The sequence below is a fragment of the Lagenorhynchus albirostris genome, chromosome 18 (assembly GCF_949774975.1).
Source record: "Lagenorhynchus albirostris chromosome 18, mLagAlb1.1, whole genome shotgun sequence".
NCBI classification, from domain to species: domain Eukaryota; kingdom Metazoa; phylum Chordata; class Mammalia; order Artiodactyla; family Delphinidae; genus Lagenorhynchus; species Lagenorhynchus albirostris.
The window spans coordinates 32,160,554-32,174,236 of record NC_083112.1 but is presented as its reverse complement, the minus strand read 5'-3'; the positions used below and the strand labels follow the sequence as shown (position 1 = coordinate 32,174,236).

The 13,683-nt window shown below is 38.8% G+C and overlaps 1 protein-coding gene across 1 annotated transcript in view; it reads left to right on the top strand.

Annotated features, from left to right (window-relative positions):
- The window catches only part of DIAPH3 (diaphanous related formin 3), a 546,228-nt gene extending 537,361 nt beyond the window's left edge, over positions 1-8,867 (top strand). The window contains 1 exon segment of the mRNA XM_060128783.1: positions 7,733-8,867. Coding sequence (XP_059984766.1) covers positions 7,733-7,995 — 263 coding nt within the window. The 3' untranslated portion in view covers positions 7,996-8,867.
- Positions 8,868-13,683: the final 4,816 nt, after the last annotated feature.

The following is a 13,683-nucleotide window of genomic DNA, read 5'->3' as shown; positions in this document are numbered from 1 at the left end:
AGCTGGACGCCAGCTGTCCAGAGTTAGACCAAACTTTACAAGTCACAGTCCTCTAAAAGACTGCTCTTACTTCATACACTAGCTGCAAGTTTGAGGGCTCCCAAGTCCTCCCACACTTCTGACCAGCTGGGTACAAATTTAGGGGTTTTCACTATCTCCTCAGGTTCAGTAATTCACTAGAATGACTCCTAGAATTCAAGAAAATGCTCTACTTACTATTGCAGCTTTGTTATAGCAAAAGGACACAAGCCAGAACCAGCCAAACAGGTTCCAAACATAAAACTTCTGCTGTCCTCAGGGATATATTACCCTCCACCCCCCAGCGCATCAGTGTGTGACAATATACATCATATTGTCAGTGTGTGATAATACTTATTGCCAACCAAGAAAACTCACCTGATCCTCAGTGCCCATAGTTTGTACTGAGGCTTCATTACTTGGGCATGATTGATAGGCCACATGATTGAACTCAGTCTCCACCTCCCAACCCTCCAGTCACATGATTGGTCTTTCTGATTTGGCCATCCCCCATTCTGAATCACTCATTACCACAAACTAAATAGGGTCCCGTCATGAGTCACCTCATTAGCATAAATTATTAGGCATGGTCTGAGGGGCCCAGGAGTGGGAAAAGACTAACCAAATTCTTTATTACACACACTCTGAAGTGTTGCAACTGTAAGAGAAAATGAGGCATGGGAAAATTCCATTGAGTTGAGGGATTTTGAGGCTTCTGATAATCTTGTAAAGAGCAGTTTTAACAGAGAGGTATGGCTGAAAGCCAAATTAGAATTTGCTAATAACTGGGTAGAAAGGTGAGAAAGAGGGAAGCAAATATAGAGTGAGACATTCAATTCAGGTAATATATTGCAAATCAGAAAGATAAGCAGTTGACTGGAAGGGTTTGCATTACTATTCCCTTTAGAGAAAAGAGCTGGATTTATCCTGGTTGTCCTGTGCCCAGGAGCCTGCAGCATCTCTAGTTCCTTCTCACACTGTGTCAAATTAGGAAGGCCAGTATAGGAAATTGTAAAATGGCAGTGCTGTCTTTAAATTTTTATTTAAAGGGCAGTGAAATAGACCAAGACTGAATAGAAGTGTATATATGACGAGTTTATGCAAAAAACCTTCTAATTTAATTGTCAATTATCTCCTTTATTCAGAAATAACTTGCATCTATCATCTCTGTCTTGTCTGTTTTGTTAGAATTAGGGGAGTAACTGCTTTGTTTTTTTGTTTTTGTTTCTACATAATTGGTTTCAATAAGAGTTTCTTGGCACTCCTAAAAAAATTTAACTATATACAAAATGCCCTTTTTGCTCTTTTTATCATTTTTATATATTTTCAATACAAAAGATAAAATAAACAGCAAAATGAAGAAAGCGAAGACAATTATTTATAGCATCAGTAAATCAACAGTAAGAAAAACCACAGGGATATGGGCTGCTGGTGGCCAGCACTAACTTCAGTTATTGCATAGATTAAAAACATATATTTGTCACACATTTTACTATCATGCAGACCCACTAGTGCTTTAAAAATTATATTTATGGGTCATTTTCTTCTCCTGTCAAAGTAATGGCATTGCTGGGGTGAAATAAACAGCTACTTAGTAGGTCAAAGTAATAGTTAAGAGCAAAAGGTAAAGAATTGTAAGGAGAGATCAAATTTCAGGAAGACTGAATAGATGCAGTCAATTTAGAACACCAGAGTTCTATATTCTTACTCCTGTCAAAGCTGCCACAGCCTCACCATTGACCACAAAAGGCAGGAGCTCAATTTTATATGTCATCTGAGAGTTGGCACTTCTGAGAAGCCAGTGCCCATTAGAACCACAATGTGATGGAGGATCAATACCGACTTAAAGGGAATAATGCCTCTTTCTGAACCATAACTGAGATTTCCTGTAGCAGAGAGGGTTTTCCGCAAGGGCTGTCAGCCAGGGCCTTAGCCTTGCCTTCTTAGCAAAGGAAGCATAACAGCTGTTGGCTGAAATATTTTCTCATTTAGATGCCAAGTTGCATATGTTTATATTTTCGTTTTTGTCAGCAACTTTCCTGGTTCCTATGTCTTTTGTGTTACTTAAGAAACAATGCAGGGACTTCCCCGGTGGCGCAGTGGTTAAGAATCCGCCTGCCAATGCAGGGGACACGGGTTCGAGCCCTGGTCTGGGAAGATTCCACATGCCGCAGAGCAACTAAGCCCGTGCGCCACAACTACTGAAGCCTGCGCTCTAGAGCCTGCGAGCCGCAACTACTGAGCCCACATGCCACCACTACTGAAGCCTGCGCGCCTAGAGCCCATGCTCCACAACAAGAGAAGCCACCACAATGAGAAGCCCGTGCACCACAAAGAAGAGGAGCCCCCGCTCGCTGCAACTAGAGAAAGCCTGTGCACAGCAACAAAGACCCAATGCAGCCATAAATAAATAAATAAATAAATTTATTTTTTTTTAAAAAAAGAAACAATGCAAAAGTTAGCTCAGGATGGTGGGTTTGGGGGTGGTTTTTTGTTTGTTTGTTTGTTTTTAGCTTTCTTTGTCATCCAAATCTGTAGTCTGCCAAGGTCATATGGGATCCAGCCCTGATGTGGTTTAAGGCGTTTATTCTCTCTCTCTCTCTCTCTCTCTCTCTCTCTCTCTCTCTCTCTCTCTTAAGTCTAGTGGGTTCTCTGTATTTGAGAGCCATTCAACTTTTCAACAATTTTCAACTTTTCATTTAATTTCAGGAAAAAGCTGTTGTGGGACTCCAGAATCAATTCTTATAGTAAGAATCATATGAGGAATTAAATTGAAATAAGTGAGTTTTCCTATCTTAAAGGAAAACAGCATGTATTCTCACCCTGTTTAATATTTCCACAGAAACATAAATACAAGATGTGTGGATTGGATTCCCTTACTGACCTAGCACTAAGAAAGGCAGCTGGTCCTTGCCCATCTGTACTCCAATCACCAAGGGCCTGGATATTTGCAATAGTCCTAGATAGATCATACTTCTCTTCACAGACATCAATTATAGTGTCTTAAAGGCAAAAACAAAAAACAACCTTGGATTCAATTCATAAAATAATAGCACAAGCTTCCTATCTTTGGAGAGTTAAGCAATCATTCTACTTTGCCTTAATGTTTTTTGTTTCCATTTAAAAATGTGTATTGGTAAGGATTTGACTTGAGGGGAAATAGAAAATGCTTCTCTTTTTATTGACATCCAGCCTTATCTTCCACTGAAAGAGTCCGTGTGTCCAAGTGTGTCATCTTGTATTTGGAACTAATTTCATATAAGAAAGGTTATGAGCCCACTGGCCTCCAATTACAATTTATTTCATACCTCTGAATACCTATATAGAGTTTTCGCCAACTTGCAGGGTTGTGGTATCCCCCTGATGTTTGAAGTGAACTATTTATAAACTAAGTGCGTGTTTTTGTGTAGAATTTGGGTCTCCAGTTCAACCCACATGAAACCACCAATAGTGGACTCTCAAAATAATAGTAATGGCAAAAGACACCTGGCCTTGAACCAACATTGTAATAAAATTTCTGTATAAAAGTGAACTTGCAACTTGAGAGCTTTCTCTACTTGTAAACATTTTCTCTAGTTTGCAGTGGGACAGGAGATTCATTCTCCAACCCAACTTCATTTGTCATTTTGCAGTTTAGGGTGTGACTCCCTCAGTTCCACAGTTTGGGCCTCCCAAGGCTGGGGACCCAGATGGGGGCTGTTAGGATGCTGAGAGATAAATGTGAGGGATGGAGTGAAGAAGTGTTATCTAGGAATTTCTAACAGCTATAAGCTCATTCTAAAATAAGCCCCTTACTTTCTTTTTTATTTCTTCAATGGTCTCAGGAATGACCTCTTTCCGTTTTATACTATCTTGTCTATTGCTTCTCATGAAAGATTCTCCACCTAAAACCACAGAAGAGTTACATGCCAGCTTGGGTTTTCTTCTTATCATTTTGTCCCTAAAGCTAGCCCACACCTATCTGGAGTTTTCTCAATAGGGTGGAAACACTTTTGCCTGCATTGGCCACCCATTGTTATCCCCCTAAGCATCCAAAGAAGTTCAAAGAGCAAACAGTAAAGAAAAACCCAGGCTCTGCTGGGCATTTCATCCTTGGATCTGGTATAGGTCAAGTAAAGGAGGACAAAAATATCCAAGTGTGTATACAGGTCTTGTTTTTGGCAACACTAGTTTATTAGTGACCTTGACGAGAACTGTTTCAGAAGAGTAAAGTGTCAAAAGCATGACTGGAGTGAGTTCAAGAGAAAAATGGGAAGAGAGGAAATGAGACAGTAGTATGGGCAATTCTTCTGAGATGTTTTGCTACAAAGGCAGTCAACAACGGAAGCAGTAAATGGAGCAGGATGTGGAATCAAATAGAGATTTTTTCTCTAAAGATTGGGACTGTAACTACACAGTATTTACGTGCTGAGGGGAATGATTGCATGAAGAAGGAAACCTTTATGACGCAGTAGAGAGAGGGCACGGCTGCCAGAGGGATGGACAAGCTGGCACCCACCTTGAGGGGTTGGTTGTCCTCAGAGGGGAGCACAGGAGATCCCCAGGAGGGAAGAAGTGGGCGTGCCTGCAATCAGCATATAGGTGTCGGGGGCACAGGAAGCTCATGGGGGTTCTCTTCTGATTGCCTCTATGAGTGAGTGAAATGAGAGTGAAGGAGAACAGGTTGGACGTTTGATGGGAGAGAAGAAGGGCTGAAAGGGTTGTCTAGGAGAATGGACAGTGAGTGCTAGGGAACTGTAGTGAATAAAGGTCGAACTTGAAGTTCGCAGTCAGGAACTTAAGTAATACCAGGAGAGAAAAGGAGTCCACGTGTGACCTTGGAGATACAGTGCTGAGGTAGTTTCCATAGGTATACTATCTGCTTTACAAAGTTATTGGGCGTATTAAATGTGTCAGAAAGCATTTTGAAGCATAAGTACAGGATATCCTTATTATGAAACTTAGCTTTGAATTACTTAGCACTTTTTCTTGGCAAAAAGCTTTTTAAATTTCTTTAAGACAGCCTTACTATCTCCAGAGACAGCATTTGGCTTCTGCCACTGATTTACTTAGTAACTAAGTCTAAGCAAATGACTTAACCTCCTTTTGCTTTTTACCTCTCAATCTATAAAATGACAGTGGCAATGTTTCAAGTGCAACAGATGCTTTAGAAATAAAGGTGCTACATAAATACAAGCTATTAATAGAATGGCATTTCAGCTCTCATGGGTATGGTCACCAGAAAGTCAGAAAGGTCAGAGCATCTGAACAAGCCTTGGGTGGTAGAAGCCTCCCTTGGAAAGCTTGGAGGGAGCTACCTCAAAGAAGGTGTCACCCACCTCCTTTCCTTTAGTTCTGGTGGAGATTGATTATTAGAACCTGAGACTCAAAGAGGTGAGATAACTTGTTAGGGCCAAGGGGTTGGATTTCAACCCAGATTTGCCTTAAAATCCCATGCTCTTTTCACTTTGCCACATGTGGAATTGGGCTTGATACATTATAGCCAGGGAAGGTATGGAATACTTTACTTATGTATATTACAGACCCATATTTTAGCCAATTTAATCTCTTCTCTGTTGTCAAAAATGTAATGAGAGTCGCCCAGCGGCAGAATAAACTAGTTTGTTGGAGATATCATCATGATGGAGTTGTTTACAAGAAATCGAATGACAAGAAAAGGTAGGAACATTTTTAGGGAAGGAGCAGTAAGCTGACTAAAAATTTGCACTTAGCTACGATGCAGTTTTCAAACACCTTGGGGCAGGAGAGTGGGTGATAGAAAATAAATAAATTTGTGCGGTCATGGAAACTGTAGGAATAGAGTGTCAGCTGTGCTTTTTTACTGCAAACATGATATGTACATTATAAACTATAGAGCATAAACAGCTCTAAGAGAAAGTCACTGAACTGTTAGTAACTTTTGAGTAACAATTGCCCACCTGATAGGGAAGGTGATGATAGGAAAAGTGTATTTATTTTCTTCCAAGAGCTAAAAAGTGATCAGACTTCTAAAACTTGTTGAGATTGTCCAGGAAAGTGTGTAAAATACTCATCCATCATTGGAAGCCCCTGGTCAGGAAATGACAGTGCAGTAAATATCTTCAGCAGTCACCTTTTAATGTACAAGCTGTTTTCGGTTGGAATTTTCAGCACTCACATAAAACACACTGTCATGAGTGACTGCTTCTGCTCCAAAGTAATCACTATTGGGATAATGGAACATCTCTCTGCAAATAACCAAAAAACGTTAAATGTCATGTCAAGTTTGTTGAAGCCATTTTCAAGCTCTGTTCAAGGTTACATGAATATTGAGGGTGTCTGTTTTTTTTTTTTTAATTTGAGATCTACGAGAGAGATCACTCATAAGGTTGTGCAGTGTGAGAGTCAAGTTAATTAAAAGAAAATCTGTTGCTCTTTGGGAAAGTCAATCAGCTAGCACCATTTAGCCGTTAGCTATTAAACCTCTCTCCTCACAGCCTGGATAAGTCCAGATCACTGTCACTTACCAATGAAAGAATATATATGTGTGTATAGGTTATAGGTCTGTATGAATATATGGGTACGTATTTGGCAAATTATGACATTATTTTGATTTGCTAGGAAGTTTTAACAATTTGCCTGCCAAATTCAGTATTTTTTTTAAAGGAAAGCATTGAATTTTAAAATTCCTATTAGAAACTTTCCTCCTTAGATTTGTTTAAAAAGGAAATTAATCTTTTTATTATTCAAACTAACGCCTGTCTTGGGTCATAGAGTGTGGAAATAAATTCTTTGCCCAATGCATATTTACTGAGCATCCGCTGTGCTCCACGGCCATCCTAGGCACCGACGTTACAGCAGTATTTAGAACAATGTCCTTGCTATCTTGGAGCTTACATTCTAGTGAAGAGGTAGACAACAGACAAGTAAACAAGTATATGATGTGTCTGGTGGTTATAAGTTCTGTGAAGGGAAAGATGAGTGTAAGAAGATAGAGCGATGAAAATGTGAGTGCTATCTTAGATGGATGGTCAGAGACGGCCTCTCTCGATAGCATTTGAGCAGGGACCCAAATGAAATGCAGAACTAAGCCTTGCTAATAACTGAGTGATGGGCATTTCAAGCACAGAAGAAGTAGGAAATAAGTATTAATGCTAATGAAATTGTTGTCTATATTTTTTAGCTCATTCTTAACCTCTGTGTGTTTATTTTATTTATTTATTTTTTTCCAATTCAGCAAGCATTTATTTTAAAATTTTAAAAATTTATTTACTTTTAAAGTTAGTTAATTAATTTTAATTGAAGTATAGTTGATATACAAAATTATATGTTACAGGTGTACAATATACTGATTCACAATTTTTAAAGGTTATATTCCATTTATAGTTATAAAATATTGGCTATATTTTCTGTTATGCAATATATCCTTTTAGCTTATTTTATACCTAATAATTTGTACCTCTTAATACTCTACCCCTATATTGCCCCTCCCCACTTCCCTCTCCTCGCTTGTAACCCCTTAGTTTGTTCTCCATATCTGTGTCTGCTAATGAAATAGTTGTCTATTTATATTTTTTAGCTTATTCTTAACCTCTGCGTGTTTATTTTAAATCTACCTTACTCTTTTGAATATTTTTTAGTTTAGTCTGTCTAAGAGGACTTGTTTGTTGAGAATAATTACTTTAATGTTTCATAATGTGCACAGTGCTTGCTTATCACAGTGGTAAGTTTTATGTTTCTTTCTTCCTTACTGTAGAAAATCAGAAGTTGCAGTTGACAGAAGGGTCACATTCACACTACAGTATCAATTGCAGCTCCACAAGGACTGCAGTCACCAAGGAGCTTAATTATAATCTAGACACTCACACGTCTACCGAGAGGATCAAGGCAGCTGAGAAGAAGGAAGCCTGTAATGTAGAAAGCAACAGAAAAAAGGAAATGGAACTTCTTGGCTCTGTTTCTAAAAACGAATCCATTCCCGAAGTTGAAGCCCTGCTGGCAAGATTACGAGCTTTATAAATTAAAGTGGTAAAAATGATTAAGCCAAATATAAAGCCATGCTCTAAGCTATACCACTTGAAAAAATTGCTTCTTATATAAGTGACTTTATATGGTTTTAATTTATGATATATATTAGAAAAATAAAACTCAATACATGATTGCAGTGCTTTTCCTATGTACTTGAGGTCTTGGCTTATTCAAGATTGTAATGGGCTTTAATGCTTTTTTTGTCTCCTGGTGTTCATGTGTTCTGTATTTGGTGGTTGAATTTTCATATAATGCTTTAGAGAGCAGGTAGGTGGCCATGTGTTCAGCAGTGTGTCCTTAAGAAAATACCATCTTCCCAAGTCACCGTAATTTTTACTTTAGTATTTTCCAACATTAATGAACATCAAATCATCAACCTCAAATCTTGCTACATACCCCATGTATATTTCGTTTATGTTATTTATATAGGCCCAGGTTTCTCTTTAATTGGGATCTGTATGCTATCAGCGTAGCACGGAAAACATAAAACTGAATATAACATCTATGAGGAAATGATTGGTAAGCTCATTATCATCATTGTTGAATTCATGTTAATTAGACCCTGTAGGAGACTATACAGCAATTGAACACAGTTCCAAAAATGATGAATAGGAATATATGCTCTCTCTTTGCAAAATGTACATGCCTTTGTATAAAGTGGGTGTACACAGTATTACAGTGCTGCCGAAACTCTTAGCCGGGAGAGCATTCCCCCCGCGCCACGCCGCCCCCCACCCGGTAATTATGACTCTAGGATCGAATTGCCATTTTGAAACTTCCCAAGTAAGGAATTTTTTTAATTTCTGTGAACAAACTAGAAATTGCAGATTCTCTGATCTGACAATCAATAACTTTAACAAAGATCTGAAGTGTTTCAAGGAAAGCTTTCCTATGCAAATGTTGCAACTTTTCCTCACTGGGGGCATAAAATTAACTCTGTTAATTCTATATCAAAGAAAATAAACTTGTTACTTGCACTAAATGGAAAAAAATGCTTCTTTTTTTTTTGTAATTACCATGTTCCATGGATTAGCTGGAAACAGACTGTGCTCTGCAGTCTATCTAAGCATCTCTTCTGCTTTATGACGTACAATAAGCAAGTGACTGTTCTTTTACCTCCAGTTAAAAAGCAGTTACATGGAACTAGTCTGCGAGGTCCACTGCCTTTTATTTCCATGTTTAAGTTGTCACCTCCTTTCAGCTCCAAGTTAATAAAGTTAATTAATTAGAACTCTGAGCCAGGCCCTGGTTATAGACATTGGGGAACAGAGTGTTATCCACAGCCAAGGTGGGAATAAGTTGTTCTCATCTGTATCGCTGAAATGTGCATTTTGCCCTCCAGTTGCAATTCCTGTTTTCCTGAGAGCAAATCTTAAAAATCAGGAAAGGTGAAGGACATTTAAGCAGATGGAAGACCTAACCACAAGGAAAGAAGTTAAATGAAGGAATTCTGACTGTTCTTAACATAATTTTGCAAAGACTTGGGATTTTCAGAAATAAAACTGAAATTCAACCCAGTAGTTTGGACACACCAGATGGCAGGTAAATACTGTCAACTTAGGGCCGGGGAGCAGACACAGGGGAGAAGCAGCCTGGCCAGTAAAGGGAAGTGATGATGACACAACCTCCCAGGGGCAGAGGAAGGCAGGGAAGTCCCGAAACAGCAATCAGCCCCCAGAGCATCTGTCTGCAGAGGCTGAAGGACAACCTTCAGGTGAGGGCCAGTAGCCGGGAACTGTACACACCTGTACTGCCTCGCCCTCGCTGAGGGAGCTTTTTCTGAACAGGCCTGAATAGGAGGGCTATAGCTATGAGGAGGAAAACACAAAACAAAGAGTTGACAGAGGTAAGAGCCAACCAAGAAACATTGGTTTCTGTTGCAGATATTTCTTTCAACAATAGACGGGGGTTATAATTAGGGTTTTAAAATTCATAATATTCCTTTAGTCAACTACAGATGGAAACTGTAGCGATGACCTTTAATTTGAAGGCGGACATTGCGGTACAAGGGTGTGTTTCTGAGCAAACAGATTTTGTTCATTTGAATTAGTGGATAAAAGGCACACTGGTCGGTGCCTTGATGAGGGTGTTCCATCCAGGCTAGTGACAAGCCCCGAATAGATTCCCTTCCCCTTTCTCTCACACCAGGGGAGAGAATTTGGCAAGAACACAGACCACTAAGTGATCACTGAGTGGTCCAAAAGCAAAGACTTGTTGCTAACAAGTTTCCCAATCAAATATTTAAAGTAATTTAAAAATAAGGGGGCAATCTAATCATATATGCATGTATGTCCTTTTGTTAACATACTTGAATAGTTAAACAAAATGTGCCAAACACCTAGTATTTATATGAGGAAGTAAACATTTCAGTAATTTATATGAAAAAAATTCTGCTAAATCTAGAAAATGCAATTATTTATACCAAGTAACTCCAAAACCCTTTTAGTTGTTACCATACAACTAAAACCATTATTCAAAAACAGGAGTTATTAATGACTTCAAAATGTTAGTTTAGCCGCAAATGATTATTTCCTGGGTGATTCGTTCTCATTTTAAAGTATCATAATCCAATGTAGATCTGAGTTTACTAGTTAGAAACTAAATCTATAATGTACATATCTGTGCTACATTTCATCTTATTAATTAAACTTTCATTTATAGATAAACGGGTGCACTGGGAGCATATTTGGTGATTAGTTTTGTGACAACCTTTTGTACAGAGTGTAACTTTTGGAAAGTTGTAGGTCCTAATATAAACTGCTAATATGAATGAAAATTTTTAAAAGTGGCATTCATTGTCTTTTTCTTCATATTAAAAATTTTGAGATCCAGGAATTGTAGCTGGCAGTGACCCGGTCCCCATTTTTGTCTGGTGAATTGTTGAATGGTAGCTGTTACCTGCCCTTGCCAGGCATGACTGTTCTTAAAATACGTCCTAGGGCCAAACTGTTCAACCATTTTGCTCAAGAGCTACTGTTTAGCAAAACACGTGGAGCTGCCAAAGAACCACAGAGACTGGATGGCATTTCAGAACTGAATCCAAATCTCCCTATAAAATGAAAATAATGGAACCTTAAACCATAAAAATTCATTATTTCTAAATAGGCCATTGACTTCTTTGTGTGTGTGTGGTACGCAGGCCTCTCTCACTGTCGTGGCCTCTCCCGTTGTGGAGCACAGGCTCCAGACGCGCAGGCTCAGCGGCCATGGCTCAGGGGCACAGCCGCTCCACGGTGTGTGGGATCTTCCCAAACCGAGGTACGAACCCATGTACCCTGCATCGGCAGGCGGACTCTCAACCACTGCGCCACTAGGGAAGCCCAGACCATTGCCTTTTAAAATAGGTATGAAGGAAGAGGTTACAGCTAGGGTGGGGATGGGGTCTGAGTTAGAATGAAAGTTAGCTGTGCCCCTAATTAGGGTTTGGCTGTGGTAGGCTCTTCGACTCCTACTCACCTAGTTAGAGTTGAGTGTCACATTTGTCTGCAACCATACTCTCCCTTCAGCATCTCCAAGAGACAAGAACTTAAAAGGAATCTTAATTTATTTCAGGAAACCTTAAAATGATAGATTTTTTTCCCCTCTACTATCCATTTTGAAACTCCAACCATTGGATAAAAAATGTTTTGAAAATTCCAGAAATTGCCTCCTTCCAATGAATATCACTAACATGCTCCAGGTTCTGGCAGATCTATGTTGTTATACATTTTTTAAGCTATTTGAAATATAATTTTTTTAAAGGGATTCTGTTGATGAAATTAGAAGCCGAATTTTTGGATTATCACTTCAGGACTGCCTATTCATTTTCTTTTACAACAGCCTTTTAACATATTTTAGTAAGTCTATTATTTACCTTAGTTTTTTTTTTAATTGTATCTGAAGTTTGAGACTTTACATTTTTTCTTGGCATTTTTATTCCATGTTATGTTTGGATTAAAAACCTATTTATAAAAATTTCTCCTTTTTCCTTGCTTTCTAACTATGCGTTATTAAATATTTATTTTAAACATGAATCTCCAATGACAATCTAATGTTAATATTTTATATATAATCTGACTGGGTGTGATTGATGATCAAACATTAAGATGCCAGAATAAATTAATTAAACAGATTGAATCAAGCATTCTGATGAATTATTTCTTGAGAGGGAGACCAAGTGCTCAGATGGGTATATTCCAGTTAATTTTTCCCCAAAGTATCTGTTTTCACAGGCATGGCTGATCCTGGTGGAACAGGTCTATCTTTGCATAAAAGAACAAATATTTATGGTATATTAACCATAGATATTTAATAACATGCATATTTAATTTAATATACTTAATAACATGTATAAAGGCAAATTATTGTTGTACAGATATATTAATAATATGGATATTTTTATTTACATGGTTTGTCATAATTTTAAAGTTCAATATGTGTAAAGCATTCTCTGTTAAAATATATCACAATCTGGCAACAAAATTTAGACATCATTATTAAAGTATCCGACCTCTGAGGGAAGGTTGATTTTTAAATGAAGTATTTCTTCCCTTCCCTTCTATCAGGCACAGATGGCCCTTTCCATGCAAAACCAAGCAGTTGCCTAATAAAAACAAACAAGTGCCTCTCCAGCCTGAAAAAAAACGGCATTTCTTTGGAGGGTCTCATCTTGACTCCTTTCCTTTCCTTAATGACCTAACAAGGGCCATTCTGCTGATTGTGAGAGCCGTGACTAACATCCCACACCTGTGGCCCACCCAGGGCGTCAGAGTCCAATTTGGGGTAATAAATAAAATCTTGTCATACTATTATAAGATGTTTGGCAAGGACAAGAATTAAGGCACTTTTATAACTCCCCAAGGAATCTGGTGATATTTCTAACATGATCTCACACATCATTCTGTCCTGCCTGACCTTCCTTGTATCACCCTCCTGAATTATAGCTTGTATCCGTTACCCTCCCCTCCTTCCACAGCCTCTCCCCCAAATAAAGGAGTGCTGACCCGAAGAAAACATCTGATTTTTTTTTTTTTTCACTTTATAAGAAAGTCAGTTAAAATGTCCTGGAACTCACTCCATATGTTTTCTGCAGAACATTTACTGCCCCCATTCGATTAAATGTATGTCTCACATTATGAAATGAATACTGAAGGTCTCTTAGAGATTAAAGAAGTGTCCAGAGTGTCCACCGAGAAGTGTCCAGCAGCTTCATGCCTTAGTAACTTCTGGGGTCTCAGGATGTTATAGGAAACATGTATTCACCAAGTTCACCAATGTACCACCCACTTTTTCAACGGTTAGTTCCTTTATCCTGTCACTTGGAAGTGTTGCCTCTCAGGCACTTTCTCATGATTCCACTTCGGGAGTTTTTTGATATGTTGTAATAGCTCTCCTCATACTCTACAGAGAATCTTAACAGCTTCTGTCTGATGAGCCGGAGGAGAACACACTTACGTAAGAACAGGCACACTTCAAGGACACTGTTAAGCATAAAGATATTAGTGGCTCATGGGAACGGCAGCCATGCCTGTGGAGACCAGATGCCCTGTTCAGGAGGGTGACCTCGGTCAGGATGACGGTTCTCTGGGCATGCCCCAGGTACAGCATGAGGAAGGTAAGTTTGATTTTGATAAGCCCCAGTGTTCCTGAGAAGCTGGGCTTCTGCCATCCTTATGGCTTCTCCTCCTCTATACTTGAACC